Source organism: Diadema antillarum, unplaced genomic scaffold, assembly GCF_040938485.1.
Source record: "Diadema antillarum isolate AM-2024a unplaced genomic scaffold, OU_Dant_1.0 scf00000209, whole genome shotgun sequence".
Classification (NCBI taxonomy): domain Eukaryota; kingdom Metazoa; phylum Echinodermata; class Echinoidea; order Diadematoida; family Diadematidae; genus Diadema; species Diadema antillarum.
The window spans coordinates 167,719-191,135 of record NW_027271098.1 but is presented as its reverse complement, the minus strand read 5'-3'; the positions used below and the strand labels follow the sequence as shown (position 1 = coordinate 191,135).

At 39.3% G+C, this 23,417-nt stretch overlaps 1 protein-coding gene across 1 annotated transcript; it reads right to left on the bottom strand.

The window, feature by feature from the left end:
• Positions 1-8,180: 8,180 nt before the first annotated feature.
• LOC139724248 (serine/threonine-protein kinase 16-like) lies at positions 8,181-21,559 on the bottom strand. The gene is made up of 7 exons (XM_071635392.1): positions 21,482-21,559; positions 16,336-16,555; positions 14,587-14,729; positions 12,970-13,090; positions 12,298-12,393; positions 10,654-10,778; positions 8,181-8,538 (listed from the first exon to the last, which is right to left on the bottom strand). The coding sequence occupies exons 1-7, from the start codon at positions 21,556-21,558 to the stop codon at positions 8,412-8,414; spliced, it is 909 nt and encodes a 302-aa protein (XP_071491493.1). The 5' UTR covers position 21,559; the 3' UTR covers positions 8,181-8,411.
• Between the last annotated feature and the right edge of the window lie 1,858 nt (positions 21,560-23,417).

Here is a 23,417-nt window from a genome sequence, read left to right as displayed (position 1 = left end):
GTTTTTTTTTGTCAAATATCTGTTGAATCATGTTTACAAATGGCAGATGGTTCGAGTAAGCAACTATCATGGATAAATGAACTTTCATAATACAAACTGGAATGCTAACAGGTGCCAACATGTACAGAAAATTGCTTTATTTGGAATGGGTATGATTGCATTGTTACACAAATTCTAGTGCTACAGGCGAACTCTGATATTACAAGATGCACTGTAGTTAGGACTGAAAAATTTAGTGGCTATAACGAAATCTTGTCAGAATGGACAAAGTAAATACAGAAAATATGACAGTTTTACCAGACTCATGTAAATCATCCCATTTTAATTAAATCTTGTATTTGTGTTCATCATAACCCATTCATGACAGAGGATTTGCTTGTCACACTTGGCTCCAAGCTTTAGGTTTCCTTTTTTTCCCATCGTTAGTTGTCCACCTTACACGAGTTTTGACTGGTGACTCGGGTTGGAATATCAATCACATACGTCCTCTCTGCATCTTATCTCGCCAAAGTAGCTTACAAAATCTGAAACAAAAGTAGCAACACACTTAACAGCTGCAGGCTGTGTTGACAATGTGACATCAGTGACAACTATCAGAATATATTTGGTAGAGTATCAGGTAGAGTGAAAAAGGTAACCTCACAGTCAGCTTTCATGATTATATACTCAGGACATGTAGAACGAGTTCGCACAAGTCCAGGCTGCACTGTGAATTGGTGTCAATTTCTTTTTTTCTTTTTTTTTGCCTTCCGTTGATCCCACTGCATGAAACCTACATTTCATTGCCTACCAGTCTTCATCATTAAAGAGTGACGCTCTGTATGTCATAATGGGAGTCTAACACTGCATGTTGGAGGAAAAGCACGCGGACTGCAAGCGTTGTCAGTATAGGAATACATGTACCCAAAAAGGGGACGCGAGGATTGTACATTTTATCCCATTATAACCGTTTTCTCTACTTAAACGTACTAAAATGAGACCAGCCAAAAACAGTTATGGAAAATTGGGACCGCCAAATTCTCCTCATTACAAGTGGTACCCCATTGTGAGCAAGCTCATTATACAGTACATGTAACTGCTTTTCCATTGCATTGTACTTGTAGCATAACATGTATATTGTTTTTCTTACTTTGTTTGTGGTATGGACCATACCTGGAACAAGTTCAAAAGATTATTTTATCCTGTGTCAATGTCACCATCTCAATTTTGTCATTCATTGATATCAGAACACTTCCTACTTGTAAAAATTTTATTCAAAAATAAATAATGTGTATACATGTATTATATTCTATCGGTAATGCCTTTTATGTGTCTGCGTGAGCAATGAGTGGATCAAAGATTCTCCCCGTGCATACCAATTTCCGTAACTGTGTGCATTCTATTCTGTCCACTATCTTAAACACACACACAAAAAAATCCACACCTAGAACCTGTACTCTTTGAGGAGATTTTATGTTGGCTTGTTTCAAGACTATGTAGTGTTGCATGTACATCTGTACAGGCATTTACAACATGTACATGCATGGACAGGTGGGAAGCTTAAGTTTTACTGTGAATTCTACCTGGTGGAGAGATAGATGTACATACTACACCTGTACATGTACAATTGTATAAACAAGCCTATGATCATCATTGTACGATTCTATGAGTTCATCTGGGTTTACAGCGCCAAGCCATGCTCTTGACTCACCAATAATACAAAGAACCACCAACAAAATAAAAAGTTTTCTGTGGATTTGTGACATACACTTTAATTACTCAACATCATGTGACATGACAGATACAATGTGATTTCAGAACATTGTGGTTGTACTGTATTACTTTGAGGAGTTGTCAGAAAAAAAAAAAGTTTTTTAACTTGCTGATGCTACAGGTAGATATAATTTAAAATGGCAGACATACATGGTATGGTGTATGCACTGTATCTACTGCCCACATCTTACATTTGTGACCTTCACCTGGCAATAGTACAAACAAAAAAGAAAAGTCTTCACAAAACATTTTATCATCTAATCAGACACTGATATACAATGAGCATGAATACATGAAAGTTACATAATATGCTAGGTTTACGGTTCACCATGTGTGAGTCCTGAAAAGGACTGTTGGAATGAAAGAGAAAATGAGAGGGATAGGATGGCGAAAGAATATGAGCGAGAGTTTCTTTCTAGAGTAAGTGTAGTCCTAAAAAGGACTGTGAACCAGAGAGGAGTAGGGAGCAAGGAGAAGGACTCAACGTTTCAGACAGTTGACTGTCCATCCTTGCTCCATACTCCTCTCTGGTTCACAGTCCTTTTTAGGACTACACTCACTCTAGAAAGAAACTCTCGCTCATATTCAGACAGTCAACTGTCTGAAACGTTGAGTCCTTCTCCTTGCTCCCTACTCCTCTCTGGTTCACAGTCCTTTTTAGGACTACACTCACTCTAGAAAGAAACTCTCGCCCACTTTCTTCTCTCTTCCTGTCCTTCTCATTTCCTCTTTTATGCCGTGAACCGTACACCTAGCATATGTTATGTACAACACCATGCAACCTTCTTCCTTCAAAGATCATCTACATGAAAGTTGTTGGATGTTAAATTGACCCTCTGTGTCAACAGAGGTGAGACACTTTGATAAATAGATCAGACATTCTGAAATAACTCTTATTTATTTTTGCACTATACACGTACATAGTTACACTGTATGAGAGGGAAACTGTATTAAATACAGGTGCATACCAGTTATACTAGAATATGTTTTAGTGCAAACCAAAAGTGCTGTACTTTTGCCAATCTCCATACAGGTTGCCATCAACACCTGGTGAGTAAACATTATTTGAACGTTATTTGATTTCATCTTATTACAACAAAAATGAAGCCAAATCACTCTTAAAAGATCTGTGCCCCATTTCATAAAAGATGTTAGGATAGCAACTCTTTCTGGGCCCTAATTTTATCAAAAGTTAAAATCGATTTTAAATTTCCTTACCACACAGGCTGCCATAGACTTACAGTTGAAATCAACTATATAATCAATTTTAACTTCATAAAACAGGGCCTTGGAATGGTAACTTCCAATAGAAACAGCCAATCAGGAAGCTAGATTCTTGTCGTTTCCATGACAATTGCAATTCCAGCAAGAGTTGCTATTGTATCAACTTTTTATGCAACTTTTTATGAAATGGGGCTCAGGTAGCATGGCCTAATTCATTTGCTGACCACCAGGGTACATTAAAAACCATGAAAAGTACAGGTCAGTGAATACAGTATGTGCATCGAAGTGTACGCTTGCCGGTAATGGCTGACACCAGCAAAGACTCTTCAGCTGTGTGTGTACTTACACAGAGCTCGATGATAAAACTGTACACATTTTGTTAAGGGATTCTCTAATATATCCGAGCTGGGGCCAGCCTTCTCACTCCATTGAATTCCAACACTACCAGGGGGTGTTTCATAAAACTGTTCTTAAAGTTACGAACGACTTAAAGGGGCATTCCAGACGATTTTCATAATTTCACATCATGTAGTACATAAATCAACAGCTCCATGTATAGATTTGTCGAATTTATTGGAGTTCTTAAAAAGAGAAACAATATTTGGAAAAACCTTAAACAAATTACACTGAACAAGGATGATGACATGGGAGGCTCACATATTTCAGAAATGTAGCAGTGTAATTCCATTACAATACCGCTTGCTTGCGAGTTCACCTGTGTATAATCTATGCATGCCTTCTTCTTTTGTTGTGCATCCTTGAGCCCCAACTCATGCATTCTTATCGTGAACCTGCCATGTCATCATCCTAGCTCATTGCAATTTGTTATAAATTTCCAAAATAATCTTATTCTTCATCCCAATCATCATAAATTCTGAAAATCTGTCTTCAATAATGACTAATTTTCAGTTGTTCAAATGTAAAAATCTGAAAATCATCCAAAGGTCTCCTTTAAGAACAGCTGGTGATCAGTTCTTGTGCTGAATTATTGAAATTCTGAGAAGTATAGCACATCAGAACTGGTCACCAGTCATTCTCAAGTCGTTCATAACTTTAAGAACAGCTTTATGAAACACCCCCCAGGTCTTTAAAGTGATAAAAGAAATGTATCACGTGATTACTGGATCGACAAACTTGTGTATAAAACTTAAAAGTAGAACAGGAGGACTTGCCCATAACGTAGGGAAGGAACAAATGCGATTGTGGCAGTGCTTATTACAAGTACAGTAATTAACTGAAGGGTACAGAACAGTGACACTACATTGTATGCAAGTTTCTTCAAAACACTGGCACAGATCTCTTTAACTTCTCTAAAAGTCAGCCAAACATTTTTAATACTCTTCTTAATATTTTGCATGGAACTGTTGTATCTTTCACTCCTTTGACACCATAAATAGTTTGTACACATACTTGCGATCTTTCTTTATACAATTATTTTTAACAATATGGAAAAACAATATACAAGTATCAACTATTTTTGTGTTGTATTTGATGATTATTTAGTGTGTCTTGCAGGTTTACACATGGATGGGTGATGAATGGCACTTTCATACAAATTACTCCCGTCAACGTTCATACAACGTACATTGTTCTTATACATCATGTGGTAAGGAAGTTTGACTATGGAAGATCATAAAGTTTCAATTAATTTGCATGGACCAAATATGCAAATTATGTTGCTGACCTGTTAATATTTGCCTTTTGAACAAATTAAAGACATGAAACCAAGGAAACTGAATTATCACTCAGGCATACATGTCATTATGCCTGACATAAGTCCATTCCAAACACTAGCATCACATTGATATGTTTTAAATGTGACCCTGCACCTCAAAACAAACAAAAAGTCGCCAGACATGAATTTTTAGATAAGATCATATTCTTAAAGAGCAGACTTTAAGCTTTAAAATGATGTATAACTCAAATCAAATTGACTCTCCTAAACTATCTTAATATTCGAAAGAAAGCACAAACTCAGGAAAAGTGTGAACTGAGAAAAGAGGCTCTGAAGTACAGTGTCTATTCAAGCGCTTAATCTTTGCCAAACCGTGCTGGCTGTGCGATGAATGGGACAAAAAACAGGAAGTAAACCACCAGACTAACAACAATGAAGGGATTATTAGATTAAACTGAAATTAAGCATGCCTCATTAACACATTCTGTCCATAATTAATATCAACTTTCAAAGCAGTAGCACTATCCTTTCAAAAGTTATTAGAGTTGAAAGTGAAGAGTATGGACAAGGTTTTTCAGAAATGAAAAAGGGATTCTAAAGACACACCTAATCACACTATTCTACCAAAAATGTTCGAGATAAACTGCTAAAAAAACACACTTTCCTGCCCGTTTTATGATACCACATTTTAGCATAATGTAACAGAAGACCCGCTCTTTCAGAAAATATGAAAAATTCAAGTTCGGCTAGGTTGACCCATTTCACTTATTTTCAGTCCTCACGCAAAATCAGTGTGTGCGACTTTATGTTCGTTTTGAGGTGCACGGTCACAAATAGAGCCCTCTGCAGTCAATGCAAGTGAGATCCCAAACCTATTCACCTATGGTCTCAAATAAAGTTGACAAAAAATGTTACACTGATAGTCATAATTCAAATCATATCATAATTCCACTTTATGAGTGGTAATAGCAAGAATACAGCGATACAAAATATTGCTCAACCTTTTCTCACTCCAAGAAAACATATCAAGCATTCTATTCATTCATCATTCAAGTGTATGGCACATTGTGCCTGGTTGATACCATTTGCTGACTATTGCTAGTCACCTGGGGCGAACCACAATGGGTCAAAGCACTCTATCTATGTACTACTTAAACTATATTTTGTAGAATTTAACAGCAATGAAATGTATGTAACCAATGGTCCTGAATCAAACTACAGAACCCTTTCTACAATAGTACTGAATAACAATAGTCTATTTTTGCTTCCTCCTTCCACACAACGGAAGATTGTTGTACACATACTCCTCTTCATTTACACCAGTTTTTATATGCACATTTTCTGGCAAAGTTTTCATTTATCAAGCTTGAAATCATTGTAGAGCAAATAACTTACAGACTACATCAAGAAAGATCCAAATGTAAAAAAAAAAAAAAAAAGAAGAAGAAGAAAAAAGATAGCAGGGATTGAACTAACAAGGGACTAAATTCAAAATGAGAAGTTTCAGCTGGATGATACTTTCACAGGCAGATGATACACAAAATATATGTCCTTACACAAAACAATTGTAAGTGCCATGAAAACAGTGGCATAATTTTCTACCAGTTCTGTTCAAGTGAGTAATTTACAGTAAGATAATTCTACATCCCAAGTATTGATGTCTGAAAGTAGTGTCATCGCAACGGTATGAATAGGACTGAAGAAAGAGGGCACAAAGATTTACTTCAGCGCTCTACCTTGTGAAGAGAACAGAAATTGTGTAGGTACATGTAAGAGGGTTTCTGTTAATAATCCTTTTATTCAAAAGTAGCAGTCAATATTATTATTGAAGTAGTAACTGCAAATCACAATTTATCTCCAGCATTCCAGTGCATCGTGGACCAAATCTTCAGGAAAATATGTGACCCGCCACAACAAAAGGATCCGAAAGTCGGGGGAGGACAATTTTCTGAAAATGACATGACATTATTCCCTTACTCTTCTACTTTAATTTCATATATAGCATAACTCATAAAAGTACTCGGTTGCGGAGATAGCGATGATTTTAGCGCATGTCAAGTGGTTGAGGAAATCAGAGTTTCGAGAAAAATGCCTTGAAAGTTTTCCTTCCAACGCTAACATGATCAAGAGGAGGCGAGACAGTTTTCACCACTTGGCAATAGAAGGTATGCTCCTAGCGACCTCCGCGATGTTCATTCATGCTTAGTCCCAGCGGTCTACGCACAACCAATCAGTAATCAGGATGCTACGTACTGACCAATAAGATCATTCCCTCGTTGCTAGGGGTGGAGTCTTGTTACGGCGCTAAATGCAAATCTTTGGACACGCTTCTGTTACGTTGAAAGTCAGAAAATCATGGCCCAAAAAAACGTGAATTTCCTGCCTTTCGTTTGGTCAGTTAGCTGCGAAATTTCGGCAGATGATAGACAAAACATTAGATCACAAAATTATGCCAAAAACAGAAATCCGATTGTTTTGACCAATTTTGATGATGTGACTTCAAACTTGATTATCTCGGCTCAGCCATAAGCGACTTTGGGATCCTTTTGTTGTAGCAGGTCACATATAATCTCTTTGGAAAATGAAGCTTCTGCTGGGATGTGAAGAGTTACATTCCATCCGTAAGAAGGCCTACATGACCCTTCTTCTGGCCCCTTCGCACATCTTATGTAATACAACCTAACTTTGGAAATATATGCCATTCCTGACATTTCCCATGGAACAAATCACTCTGAACAAAGATACAAGTATACATAAATGTATTTTTGTGCATGAAATACACCCATTTCAAAGAAATTTATCTTCACGAGGTAGCACAATTCCTTTTTCAGTGCCATAGCAAATGAGTCATGCCTCTATTATGTGAAGAGTGTTACACCTTGAGACACACACTATACAGAGCTTTGGCTGGCTAAGTTTTTATAGTATTTCTACAGAGGACCACCACTGCATTTCTGCTTTGCGTCTGTAAATATTAAGTGAACGTCCTATCTGCAGTCACACAAAAAAGTGTATGATACATGTATATTTTGATATTCATATTAATAGCTGCTTTTGCCTATTACACTTCTCATGTATGCATCTTGTTAAGCTAATGATAACTGTGACAGTCTTATTCATTAGGGCAAATATTCATCAACACCCATTCATTAGTTGCTTTAATTTTTCAGCTGGAAAATATGATCACTGTGTGAGTTTAGAATTGAAAGTTTTGAAAATATATGTCATTTATCCGTTGATTTCTCTGTAACACACTGAATGTTTGCATTCTAATTCATGCTTAGAATACCACTAGCTCCTGCTTTTGTTTTGCCTGAGAGGAAAATGAATTGGGGAATGCATTACTTCACAGCAGGACAGCACAACATACACTCAAATATCCTGCGCATATCAATGAATCAATAGGAGCTATTTCACAGCAGCATGTCATTAAGATATCTCCCCTTTGCAAGTACCGGTACTTTAATCTTTGACCAGCCAACTGTTTTAAGCCAATACGATGTCCTTCAGCCAATACGATGTCCTTCAATCCGGTAGTGGTGGACCTTGGGGTTTATCACACACATCAAATATTAGACATACTTGAGGCACAGATTCTGAGTCCATGTCCCCACAAACCGTTCCATCATTGTTCAAGCTCCATGCTTCCTATCTCTGCCTCATCTCTGCTGAAGTTGGACTGAGCGCTTCTCTCGTGCACCATACGTTGCCATTGCGACGATGGTCCATTCTCAACTTGCCTCCAAGTTCAAGCACCTCCTCATATTCTATTTTCCATATTTCTCTGTCCCTCTGTAGCTTTGGTCAACACCCAGTCGATAGATGGTCTCTCAACAGCTTCCACCACTAACATACCAGACACCAAGTCTTGTAGCCCTTGGGTGTACCTGTGGTTAGTGGTTTCAGGCCCATTCAACCCGACAGACAGACAGACAGACAGACATAAGAAATAGACACATAGGCAGGTTGAAAGGCAGATAAATGAAAATAATGGATGAGAGAACAGCTGGATTAGCAGATAGTTAAATGAATTGTCAAAGAGATGAATGAAAATATAAAGATGGACAAATCTGATGTATTATATGAAACATTATAGTCTAAAGGAGTTAGAAAAGGTAGTCGCACCTGCAGATATAGGTAAGTGCATTAATGCAGAGATATGAACGTGACGGGTATATTAAAGAATCCTGCATAAGGCACCAAAATCATGAAGAGATTGAAAACAGACTTATGAAATCATAATGGAGAAACTGTAAACTGTGTAGGTAACCATCTTTCCATGCACACAGATCAGGACAGCAGCCGAATGACACAGGTAGTCGAAATTGGTAAGGGATATCATTAATTAATTCAGCTTATGTACCAAGGTATGTTATGTTTGCAGCATGAAATAGAGTTGGAGAAGGTCAGGAAATGGAAACCTGTTGCTTCAAAGCAGATTGTTTGTGTTCTTCAATGTTCTAGTACACCAAAAAATGTCCTCATTCTATCAGGACTCTTTTTCAAAAACTGAGCTTGTTATAATTGGGTCACTATGCCAAAGGGTTTTTCACTCAAAAAAAGATGGGACCAACAATATTGAAAGCAACACCTCATCGTAAATGATCATAGCGTCCTGCTAATATGATCAAACTAGAAGTGTTTACTGAGCTTGTGCTGCAATTTTACAATGATTGCAAAAACAATTTTGGACCTTGTATGAGTTCTCTTCAATTCATGCATGACAGCAGAATTCGGCAAGCATGTTTATAAGAGGATATACATGAAATCATCAGGTAAGTCTGAATAAAGGAAAAAGCAGCTTGATTACTGAAAAATGATGTCACAGAGATTCTAGGATTATTCCTACAGATGGTCGTTCATTAGGGTTTACACAAAGCATTTCGTTTACAAGCCGTTTAATCTTCCCAAAGCCAACCCTGCATGTTTTCGAGATAAAAGTTTCCCATGTATATACATGTGATAAATATAAAGAATGATGAAGAAGAAGAAAATGCATTAAAAGACAACCATAATTTGTTTGGATAATGCCTGAATCATTTCCACTTCAGAAATTGGTGCCAGTCGTTAACACAAAGTAAACAGGGCTGTCACAGTGCTATTTAAATGCAGTATTTTCAGAATACAGTATATTTGAAACTTCTTGAAGGAAGGCATAATGAATATTAACATTACCCATTATTGCCCTGATAAAGTTACAGACTTACTAGCCAAGAACTCTGTAAAATGATGTGATCTGCTAAATACAATGTAGCAGGAAATGCAGCATTTGTTCAAAAATTAAAACAAAAAGAGCTTGCACGATTAGCTACCACTTGTACAAGTTTGAAAGACTTCAAAAATCATTTTGAATGTCAAAACTTTTCCTCATTTAAAAACTTTCTAGTATGATATGTGGAATGCACTGATAGTATTTGGATACCTGATCTCCTACATGCTTAACTGCATCTAAACTTCTAATTCAATTTTCTGTCTCAGCGCTGCTTCCTTACCATCCTTACCATTTCTGTGGTATATTTTCTAAAATTAAACTGAGATAAAGTCCTTACCCTTGGAAACTTTTCAGAATTTCATGACTTCACAATTAGAAAATCGAGATTTGGTTTTTGTTTTTTTTTCTGGCTTTTGTTGTGGCTGGTGAAAAATGCAGCCAAAACAGTTACAGCACACAAGATGCTGTACAAAGATAACTAACCTATCAACAGACCAAACAAAAATGAATGGGTATATCACTTCATTGGTTATATGGTCACAGGAGTGAAGAAGTGAGAAAGGAAATGCAATAAGAAGTAAAGAAAATTTGTTTGGATATAGAATTGTACCTTGTTGTCCTTTGTGAATTGAAAACAAAACATTCCTATGAGGGCCATCAATTGATAAACTAAACTCGTGAGGAGAACTTTTCTTTGCACATTTTATCTAAGCACACACAAGACGTGTCTGACATTAATTCAATGCTTTTGGTATATTCTTCTGAAGGCACATAGATTGTCGTATCTCACCTCGAATTTTCTGGAAACTTGAAATTTCTACCCAGCACTGCTAGGTGGAGGCTGTCTCCCCTGGCATAGATTGGTTCAAAGGGTGACTGGAGGAATGCCATGTTGTACAGCAGACAGCCTAGAGACTGGCAGAAGGAGACGGGGGTAAGAGTGTATGAAAACTTGTGAAGCAGACATGACAATAGGGAGCTTTAGATTTTTGCAACGCAGACATTTAGAGGGAAAAAAAAAAACCTGTTTCACGCATTCGCAAAATGGCTTCTGAAAATCAATGTCTTGTCGTCTGAGCTTTCATGGAGGAAAAAAAAAAAACCTGTTTCACGCATTCGCAAATGGCTTCTCAAAATCAATGTCGTGTCATCTGAGCTTTCATGGTTGGTTCCGGGCCATTTTCGCATCTGCTCAATTCACGACGCAGAGAGCTATTTGATGCACAGATCATATGGGGACACCTTTTTGCTTTATTGTATAGGCTGTGTCCTCATGTAATCTAAAGCTATTTTGCAGCATTGCAAATCTCAAGCGTCATATTATATGAGGAATCCAAACATCTACCAATCTTCTCTTGTGATGGCTCTAAACTACATGAGGTCAAGATCTCAAATGTCAACTTGAACTATGTGTGACATTGCATTGTAATGGAAGGGGTATGCATTTAGAAAGATGGAACAAATTACTTTTACAATCTCATTTTCCATTCAATTGCCTAGCATAGATGAAAACACTCAGACCACTAACATTCTCTTTCTTGTTAAATCTCTTTTTAAATCTGTAAAAATCATAATGAACCAGCTATTATTTCCTCAGCATGTAGAAGTTTCCAAATTATGACTTCTATGATACACTAATGACAGTATGTTACTCATATGACAGACACATAATGATACTCAATTGAGATTAATTCTGAAGAACATTTACCTCAAGGGGACTAGGAGACTTTTGGGGAATCAAAAGAACAATTCTAGGAAGGGTCTGTTACTGCATGTGTCATCCTTGAAACTGGGTGAGAAGTTGCTTGACATATGTCTCAGACCTATCATAGATTAGACCAATTTTTCGACATTTTGTAACTAATATTTTGAAGGATGAATTAGAGGTATTATCATATTTGATATTATGATATTTTGTCTCTAGCCTCCTGATATCACAAGCTGGTACAGAGTACATCAGTCTAGATGAACTTTGCCTGTGTGTACGCATTTAAAGGGATGTACAGTATTGGTAGAGATGAGAATTGAGCTTTTAACTTGTTGTGAGATACCAAGAAAACACTTACGAAATAGTACATAGCATACCATTTTAAGAGAAAAAGTTTATTTGATGAAAATCGGGTTTGATATGACTGAAACATCCAAAAACAAAGCAAAAGAAAGCAATTGTAATAAAAGGTGGGTCCCACACTTATATTAGAATCGCTCTGTTTAGGATATCTCAGCCATTTCAAAACCAATTTTCATCAAATAGACATTGAATTCTTCATGGAATTACATGCTCTTTCATACTTCATACAAGGTTTCTCATAATCTCACCAAAAATTTTAGAAACCTAAAATTAGGTCTCAACCAAAACTATACAATCCCTTTAAATCCTTGTCATACCAATACCAAGGAGCTGATAGCTCCTTGGTCATACATAGAGCATTACCCAAATGTCCACTTTCTCGTCAACGATGCAGTGGCTGTCTACGTGGAAGAGCTCTGGTGCTCTGAACAGCATGCTACACTTCTCAGCTGCGAGGTCCTGGAGAATGGACGTTTAAATGGAGACACATGGAAACATCATTCATCATACTCGAATCAGTGCAACCAAAATACTACACAACAGCATATACTGCAATTTGATAGAATACCACATTGTTTGGCTATATTCCATAACCACAGCAGTACAGTGCATTCCAGAGTAAATGTATTGGAGAAAAGAATATTCATATCTATAATATACAATTGCTAATTCATCAAGTACTAAAGATCGGTCAAATGCAGCTCTAATAGCAAGAGAAGAGCTGGTTCATACAGATTTATATAAGATTATTGGGATCTACAGAGTGAGCTGGATTGTGTGCAAATACAACTACGGTACACAAATTTGACAGAAATACACACAGACCTAACACTTCTTTCTTTCTTTTTTCTTTTTTTCTTTTTTAACAGGCCAAACTCATCCATGTGATAACAGTTTAAAGAAACTGAAAAATACAGACATGAAATATGATTCAATGGGATATTCAATTGATAGCATAAGAAACATTTTGCCTTGAAGAAAAAACATATTAGCACTGATATGTTTGCTGAAAATAATATGACCAGAACTTTTTACCTGCAGAGCAACAGCTTCCGAGCGACCTTTGACCTCTATCCTTGCCTCCCCCATAGAGCCAAAGTCCATTATGACTGGTGTATCGTCTTCTGTAAGCATCACATTACCTGGCTTCATATCTCTAGAGATGCGTAGGTACAGGACAAGAATCGGTAGAACACAAAATGTACAAATGATGTACTGTACACAGTATATGGGAATTGCAAAATACACTGTCGGCTACTCAAATCTGCATGCCAAGCTTAAAGGGATCATATAGTTTTGGCTGAGACATAATTCATCCTAGAATACTCCTAGAATGGTATGCTCTGTACTATTTAATCAGTGGCTTCTTGGTATCTTGCAAAAAGCTACAAGCCCAATCCTCATCTCCACCAATACTGTACCATCCCTTTAATTACGGACAACCAATATTTCCTAGCTGATTAAATTTTGTGTTTTCTATAAATGGAATATCAATGGCTTGATCCTGCACTTTATTATGAATGCAAGGAAATGTTTCTTCAGTGGCTAATCTTTTCACTGTGACTAGAATGAAAGCAATGGTAACAGTTCAAATAACCACTCGGAAGTGAAGTGTCAGAGTTTATAGGTACACTCTTGATGCTGCTCTCTCAAATGTTTTCTCTCTAGTCTCAGACTCTCAGACTTTGCAGTGATGATTTGTTTGTAACATATCACTATATGAAGAAGTGCTTGCCACTGATTGAGTGCCTGTTGCAATTGCAAAGTCAGAAGAGCATCATGGTGCAAAACTGCATGTTACATTGACCCTTTCTGTACGAGGGATTTTAGACAGTGCACATAGCACACAGCACAATGAGGTTTTCAATGCCAATTGGCACATAAACGGTTAAGAGCCTATCTTGCAAGTAAATGTACTGGCAGTACATGGTTAATAACATCAGTGTGTGCTTCCGAAACTGCTGGACAAAAAATGTGCACTCAACAGTGAAGCTGTGCCATGATACTTTGAAGTGAATGTTACTTGATGAGCAGTTGACCTATTGGATAGCAAGAATCTTGTTGTATTACCCCGTTCCTTACAGGAACCTGGAATACCAGGTTCCTGTAGCAGCAACAGTTTAAAGACAAGAGTGCCTGCTTTCATGGCCTAAAGTCATGTTTCTTTATGTTATAATGCCCAGAAAAATGGGTTTGATAAAAAGATGAGAGTTTATTCTATCAGCATTTGTACCCTTTCTGTAGGAAAATGCGTATATCACAGTATAATTTACTTATTTTTTTGTTTTAGTTTGCACTTGTTCTGCTACAAAACTTGTATGAACATGTACATAGCGATCAAAGCTGAGCTCAGTAGATTTCTGTGTTCGTTGACCCCAGTCATCCCATTCAAGTGCCTGGTTTTTGTGTAGAACAAAAGAGTCTGTGAGCCCATCAGTGCACCCTCTATTCATACCTGGCACCCAATCAATATTTCCACTGTTCCATGACACATGTAGTTGACCATGGAAAGGGGATACATGCATCGCTCGACTGCTTTCACATTGGCGGATTACCAACCTGTCCGTTCTCTGTAGACGGGCAAAAAGAATCTTGGTTGGGGGAATTAAAGGCACTCAGAGAATTATGGAAGGAACCGGTTATGGTCATTACCTGTGCGCCACCGGCTTGGGCTTGGCTGTATGCAGAGCCTTCATTCCTTCACAGATCCCTCGAAATATCCTCCATATTCTCTCCTCCGACATCTGGTCTCCTTTGCTCTTGAGTTTGTCAAGTTCATCCTGCAGGGTCCCTCTCTGCTCAAGCACAGTGGTAAGAAAGTGAAATATATGTGATCAAGACATGCGTCACAAGACTAGAAAAGTATAATGGAGGAGAGATGGCAAGAATGGAATAAAAACCATTCGAAGAAAATATAGTCATTCAGAACGTACGAAAAAAACTAGATATATCGCTACGGCTACTGATATGCCTCCACCATAATGCATGGTTCTCCTAATAGGTCTATAGTACAATGTCTTGACAATGTGTGATGACAGTTTCACACAATTGGCAAAATATTAAAATGACAGGTTTGACACAAATGTGCTGAATGTTCACTTTCCTAGAACTAGGTTCAATTGGATGAATGATTAAAATGTCAGAGTGCAGGTATTTGGGGAACTGATAATTTTTACTTGACTTTTGACCCTTTTATAAGTTTATGCATTGAGTAATTTTCAAGGTATTGAGAAAAAGTATAATTTCAGTATCAAATGGGAAAATAGCATTATCTAAACCTGGCCTTTGACCTTTGACCTCACAGTTCCAAAGAGAATCACTGTTAGGTTGAACACGCATAAATATGTAAGTTTCATGATGATACCTTGAGTTACTTTCGAGATATGGAGGAAAAAGTGCAATTTAGCACTTTCACTTGACCTTTTACCTTTTAACCTTTGACCTTTTGGCAAGAAACTTCCCCAAAAATATATATTGGGTAATACATGCCATACATCAAGTTTTAAAAAAAAAAAAACCTTCAGCCTATTGCATTTTAAGGAAAGTAGTGATATTTTGAGGAGTTGACCTTGACCTTTGACCCCCTGACCTTTGACCCATGACCCCCAACTTCCCTAGATAATCACTGCCCATCAGTACAAGCATATATACTAAGTTCCATGAAGATACCTTGAACCATTTGCGAGATATGGAGAAAAACATGAAATTTCAATTTTTTTTCCACAAAATAAACCTGTGACCTTTGACCTTTGACCCTGTGACCCTAAAATCCACACAAAGTATTATCCCCCAAGGATATACCCTCATACCAAGTTTGATGTAAAACCACCACATGGTTCTTGAGATATCGACAAAAACAAAACGGGACGGACGGACGTACGGACGTACGGACGGACGGACGGACGGACGGACGGACAGACGGACGGACGGACGGACGGACGACCCGAAAACATAATGCCTCCGGCCACTTCGTTGCGGAGGCATAAAAACACTAAAGGGTTTTCTTTTTCTTCTTTTTTTGTGATGGTGGTGTGTGATGTACATTGATTGTTGATGTGGCTGTATCTAGTCTTCAGTCCGTGGATACCACCACACACGTATGTTGCCTATTGGTAAAGACACACATGTGGCTGCATACACTGCCTTTACTGAAATGGTTTGTTTAGAGCAAAGAATTACCACCTATACTGCAATTAGTATCAATGCTCTCGACAGAACACAGACACACAATGGTTGATCACATGTCGGTGTAATGCAGACATTATCAGAACAAGATTAGTTCTGTTTAAATACTGATGCTATAGGTTATTCAATAGCCACCGCTGATGAGATTTTGTAGAAACTTGCAGAGTTTTATTACAGAGGATTACCATCATACAACCCATTACTACGTGTACAAACCTTGAACAAGGGTAACACTAGCAGGACCTCACTGGCCCCGCCCTGTCCTGGCACCGATCCCCACTCCTCCAGCGGGATGAGGTTCTTGTGTTTAAACTGGCAGTGGTACTCAGCCTCTTTCTTGGCTTGCCGTTCATCCTCTGGACTGTGGCACTGGATCCGTTTCAGGGCAAACTTGTCACCCTGATCATCCTCTACCAAGTCCACCACACTGAATCCTCTGAGACGAATAGAAAAAATACAGATTTATGAAAGGATATTTCATGAAGCAGCAGATCAGCATATAAATTATATGATTAGCTTCATCACTCCCTTTTTGGAAGGACTGCTGAGGTAATCAGCTTCAACACTAATGATGATGGCTGTAAACCTCAAACTGTCCTATGTTGTTCACAGCTGTACTACACCATGTGTGTACTTTAATGTACTATTTGACTCAATAGAATGGTAATCCAAAAAGATATTGTTAGCTGACTTATGACAAGTTTTCATATATCTTGGTGACACTGGCAACACTATACCACACACTATAAATCTGCCATTTGTGCTGAAGACAGTAACTGACAGACTGTAAAAGTCAATACTTTCATGTGGTTACACTGAGCGGCTAAAAAAAAAAATAATAATAATAATTTGTGACCCGCTACAACAAAAGGATCAGAAAGTCAAGGGAGGTTGATTTTCTGAAAATGACATGACATTATTCCCCTACTCTTCTGCTTTAATTTCATATAACATGACTCATAAAAGTACTCGATTACAGAGATATTGATGATTTTATGAGACTATGTTGAGTGGTCTAGAAAATCGGTGTTTTGAACAAACCGCCTTCAGAGCTTTCTTTCTTATGCAATCGTGACCAAGGGGAGGTAAGACAGATTTCACCTCTTGCCAATAGAAGGTCTGCTCACAGCAACCTCCACGATGTTCATTCAAGCTTAGTGCCAGCAGTCTGCGCTCGACCAATCAGTAATCACAATGTCATGCACAGACCAAATAAGGTCACTCCCTCATTAATAGGGGTGGAGTCTATCTACAGCGTTACATGTAAATCCAAATCTTCGCACACATTTCTGTTCCATTGAAAGGCAAATAATTGTGGCCCAGAATAACGCTAATTGAATACCTTTCCTTTTATCATTTTTTAGCTTGGAAATTTTGGCAGATACAGATGAGACATGAGTGTGCCAAAAACAGAAATTTGATGGCTTTGACCAATTTTGATGACCTGACTTCAAACTTAATTTTCTCAGCTCAGCCATCTGCAATGTTTGGATCCTTTTGTTATGGCTGATCACATTTATTTTAGGTTCTTGAATTTGTGCTGTGCAAATCGCAAACCCATTCACAATATGCAGAGAAAATTGTGAAGATATTTTTGCAGGTTTGAGAATTCGCTCTAGCCAGAAGAAATTTATGCAAAACACACGAAAATTAATAAATCATAAATTCTAGCTGGGAGCTCTGGCTAGCAGCTGGAACATCACAAATACTCAAAAAGGCACAATTACTTGCTCTGCGAGGCCTCTGGCACTAAAACCAAATAGCTCGTTGATTTAGAGAATGCAAGAAATACTAGTAGAAGTAGACCCTATTACCTGAGAAGTGGAATATCATAGACTTAATCAGTATGGTTTTTGTTTGTTTGTTTGTTTGTTTCTTTGTTTTTAGATCTCTGCCTTTTTCCTCGTCAAATCCCATATCCATGTGCAGTCATCCTTGGGCTTGGATAAGAAGGGTTTAATCTAATTGAAATTTAGTCTTATAATAAAGGTAGAATGCTATGATACACTTATGGTCAACTGAAAAGTTTGTGTAACAATAAACAATAGTCTATCTAAAATGCTATTGCATTATTATGATTAACATCACTACTCTGGTCATGAAAACTTTTTTTGTTGGAATGGCATTGCCTGCGATGGCACATGTATGCAGGCTTGGATCTTGTGGCACCAGAGCACCGCGGGCTTCTTCACTCAGGGCCAGTATTTCAACTCCTGCTTCTTACCATCTTGAACACCTTCCTCAGATGTACCTACATACCTCAAGCTTCAGGAGAGGTGTTATCTTTCCTATCCACAAAGGAAAGGGTAAACTCCTCACAGATCCTGGGAACTATCGAGGCATAACACTTAGCTCAGTCTTTTGTAAGGTATTTGAGCTGCTGTTGAAACCAAGTTTGGAGCAACTACTGCTCCAAAGAGACATTCCAGACATTCTGCAATCAGGCTTCCAAAAAGACCACTCATGCATCATGACAGCTCTCTCCCTCAACCTCATCATGGAGATGAACTCCGCAAAGCGACAAGACACCTACATCTATACATTGCTCTGCTGGATGTCACTAAAGCATTCGATACTGTCTGGCATGATGGACTCTTCTACAAGCTCCACAAGGCAGGCGTCCAAGGAAACCGGTGGAAAATCCTAAGAAACCTGTACAGAGGACTAGAGAGCATGGTCTTGTGGAATGGAATCCTCAGCCAACCCTTCCCCGTCACTCAAGACTCAAGGCGTGAGGCAAGGTGGGGTTTTATCCCCCTGCCTGTACCTGGTGTACATACATGATCTTATCAAGGCCTTGAGATCAACAAATGTAGAATGCTCCTTAGGCCAGGATATTCCTTGGTGCCCTTGTCCTTGCTGATGATGTGGCTCTTATCAGTCCAACACCAGAAGGCCTACAAACCATGCTGGATGTAACCCACAAATACTCATCTGAGTGAAAGTACAAGATCAATCCCTCAAACAGTGCTATCATCTTCTTCTTCTTCTTCTTCTTCCAGGTAGAGTGCAGCTTCAAGTTTTGAAGATTATCGCACTGTGAAATGCGTGTGAGTGTGTGGACCCTCACACACGTCTACGTCAGGATAGCTTTCGTGCAAGTGCGTATATATACAATGTGTAAGTCAGATCTCACCTGTCATCACCTTGCTTTTCCAGGCCTCCCTCGTCCAGGGCAGCATTCCATCTCATTGGAAGAAAGCTTTTGTTGTACCAATCCACAAAAAGGGATGCAAGTCCAACCCGGCGAACTATCGGCCAATCTCACTCACTGCAATCCTGTCCAAATTATGCGAGCATGTGGTGCATTGTGCTGTCATCCATCACCTCATTGAACACAACATCTTGTCAGATGCACAACACGGCTTCAGAAAACGAAGATCCTGTGAAACCCAGCTCATCCTCACCATCAATGACCTTGCAAAAGGGCTCAACGACAAGGAACAGATAGATTGCATACTGTTAGACTTTGCGAAAGCATTCGACAAAGTCTCTCACCGGCGACTTCTACTCAAAGCAGACTACTATGGCATACGCGACGCTACTCTCAGATGGGTCAAAAGCTTCCTGAGCGACCGCACCCAACAAGTCGTACTTGAGGGCCAGATCAGTCAGGAGATCAAGGTTACATCCGGAGTACCGCAGGGCAGTGCCCTAGGCCCACTCCTTTTCTTGATCTACATCAACGATCTACCAGACAGCGTTGAGCACTCGACAACACGCCTTTTCGCTGATGACTGCCTGCTCTACAGACGCATTAGGTCAGCCCAAGATTGTACCAATCTTCAGGAAGACTTAGACCGGCTACAGGAATGGGAGAGCAAATGGAAGATGGAATTTCACCCTTCTAAATGCCAGATCCTTCGCGTGACCAACAAGAGAAAACAAGTTACTGGCCAGTATAACATCCATGGGCATGATCTCGAAGTGGTGAGTTCCGCAAAATACCTCGGCCTCCACATCGACTGCAAGCTTAACTTCAACTCTCACGTTGATACCACAGTGAAGAAGGCTAACTCTGTTACTGGCTTCTGGCTGTAAGGACATCTCTTCTACGCATAGCTCGTCAAGCCATTGGCATCTTGGTGGAGACACTATTGCACGAGTGGAGGCACACTCACATCTGGGCATCAACCGTACCTTCTCACCCTCTGACCCTACTCCAACAATGACGTCAAGAGGTACTGTACGAAAACTCTGTATGCCCTTGCTGGTGCAGGGGCTTACCGTTGCGGATTGACACCAAATACAGTAAGTGCCCTCTGGAAGCGTTTCTGTCTTCCATGCATGCTCTATGGAGTGGAGGTTTACCATCTGAGCAAACGAATGCTTGCTGACCTCGACAGAATGCAGTGCAGTCTGTTCAAAGTTATCCTTGACCTCTCCCGCAGAACAGGAAATGAGGCAGTCTCCATACTTGCCAAGCTCCCCCCAGTCAGTGATGAAGCTGACAAACAGTTTCTCAGACTCCTTGGAAAAGTCCTCCGCTCCCTCATGACAGAATCGAAGGAGATTGCTTATGAATGCCATCTGCCAGGTACCTACTAGTCATGCTGTGAAGGACTTCAAAACCAAGCTCGCTTTGTACGAACTCCCTTCCATCTATGAACTTGTCACTTCACCACCCCCTCCACACACCTGGAAATTGATGGTGAGAAGTGCCGTGGAAGAGCATCGCACAGACATCACCAGGAAGGCAGTCAGCAAAAAGCCATCACTGCACCTACACTGTACTCTCCATCGTCCTGGGTCATGAACATAAACTCCTGCCCTCCATCATTCCTTCACAACATCTCTGAACAGCAATACCCATCAAAGCCCAACTGCTCTGCAGGGTATAGACGGTCTACCCAACCAACTCTCGCCTTCACACCATAAGCGGCAAAACAAGCCCAGGATGCCTTTGTGGCTGCACTGATGAAACAGTGACCCACCTGGTGGGTGAATGCTCACTGTACAAAACCCATAGAGGCAGCTTCCTCGCCAAGTGGCCAAAGCAATGGAAAATACACTTCACCAAAACTGCAACACCACCCGAATGCTTTAGTTTACCAGACTCACTCTTCTTGGATCTTGCTGCAACTCCATTATATTATATCTTCCTCTCTGACCAGACCCCCCGTTTCATAACCTATCTCTGAGCTTTCTTTTCGACATACATACCAAACGTACAACCGTCTAGTACCATTGTTATCCTGTGACCTTGTGACTATTCATTCATAGACCTCACATTTTTAGACAACTCTGCAACTTAAGCAAATAGCAGTTCTCCTGACCTGACTGGAGGAATTCATGCAAAGAAGAAGCACTCATTTGCTTGGCTTTTGCGAATGTTTAAAAAGCAGTTTCTTCACAAACTTACCCTTCACCGAGCTTCTTGAGAATGTAAAACCGTCTTCCACCGACAGTAACTCGTTTTTTGGTGCACGAGCATCCCATGTCTTCGTATTTTAGTTGTCACTTTGCTTTGACGAGGATTGTAAATGCTCAGTCCCACTCTAATAAGTTTGTGTTAGTGGGATCCTACCTGGTGCTCCTTCCGTTCAAGTCATTGATTTGCTCTCATTGCAACACTGCTTTCCGAAGGAAACAGACGTTCACCCACTTCAAATTGACTTAGTGAAATATTTACATGGGCGTGACATAAATTTAAAACGTAAAGACCAACGTAACCGCTCAACTGCGCTGCGTTTTTTGCCTCTACTCTGGTCTACGTGGTAAGTGGTTGTTGTCAGCACAGATTTTTGTGTACTGAAGGGTTTTTGTTTTTGTTTTTAATAGCGAGCAAGCACTCTGCTGCCCCCTACTGGTCATTGAGACGACAGTAACTTCTCGTTACGAGTGGGCACAGTCAACTTGAGTCGACAAGGGTTATTCCACACTTTGCAGTTACTTAGAGCTTGATCATACACCAGGGGCGGATCCAGGAATTCTGTAAAAAGGGGGGGGGGGCGTAACTATTATTTTGGTGCCACTTCCGGGTTTCATTTAATTTTTATTTTTTATTTCTTTTGTTTTCAACGATAAATAAAGGGGGCGTGCGCCTCTTGCGCCCCCTCTCGATCCTCCACTGTACACGCCGATTCTGTTTCTTCCCATCCTCTTCTTTTATCCACCTTCTCCGTCTTTATCCTCTTCCATTGATCTTAACTCTCTCTCTCTCTCTCTCTCTCTCTCTCTCTCCCTCTTTTCTCTCTCCATCTTTCATTATTGTATGAATTTTTTTTTTCATCATCATTGGTATCATCATCATTATCATCATCATCATCATCATCATCATCATCATCATCATCATAATCATTATCATTATTATTATCATCATCATCACCACCACCACCACTACTATCTTTTTCTTCTCCCTCATCTTCCACTTCTTGCTTTCTTCTCTTCATATCCCTTCCTCTTGCCCTTCTTATTCACCTTCTCCCATATCAGTTCAGTTCAGTTCAGTTTATTCAAACCAAATCAAACATGACAAAAGTACAAGACATAACTGCAAAAGTTCAGAATAATAGGTTTGGGACCCCAGTGAAGCACAGCTTGTGGTCGGGGCCCCTTTACACAATACACTACAATATATGGCAAGGTGTAACATATTTACATGGAATATAACATATGTACAAATTGCAGAAAAGACATGCCATAGCAGAGCGAATGGCATCTCATAAGTCGTTATCTTGAATCAGACGAAGATAAGTAATTGTTGTATTGACATACGGCATGTATCGGACAGTAAAAACCATCGATCGAAATTGTTGGAAACAAAGAGAAGAGGGCGACTTTCTCGCTACGGTCAATTCTCGCAATCAATGACCTTTGGGAAGGCATTCTTCGAGTATCTATAATAAGAAAGGGATGTGCGGCTGAAGGATTAACACGAGTCATAGACAAAGACAGCGATCGTATAAATTACTCTTGGGAGCGACAGTAAAATAGTTCATCGAGCTAGTCCCAAGAGTCGCAATATCATTACAACCAGCTTCCATTGGCTTCAGGTTTGAAATTGGTGACATCATGTTTATGAACTTTCAGGCACACACGCACCCCACTCTAATCCTTTAGCTTCTTCCAAAGCCATAATTGTGTCGTCGCAAACAGTGTAAAAATTCCCACCACCACTACCTCAACAGTATCAACAAAAGTATCCTCAGTTACTACCGATTACTATTTTATCATTTTGATACCAGAATAGACCATCTTCACTCACCGTTTCATATTGTTCTATGCCATCTTCATCAGTACAACGTGTTAGTAGCAGAAACCTTGTCTTTATTCTTATTGTCTCCAGCGCTATCATC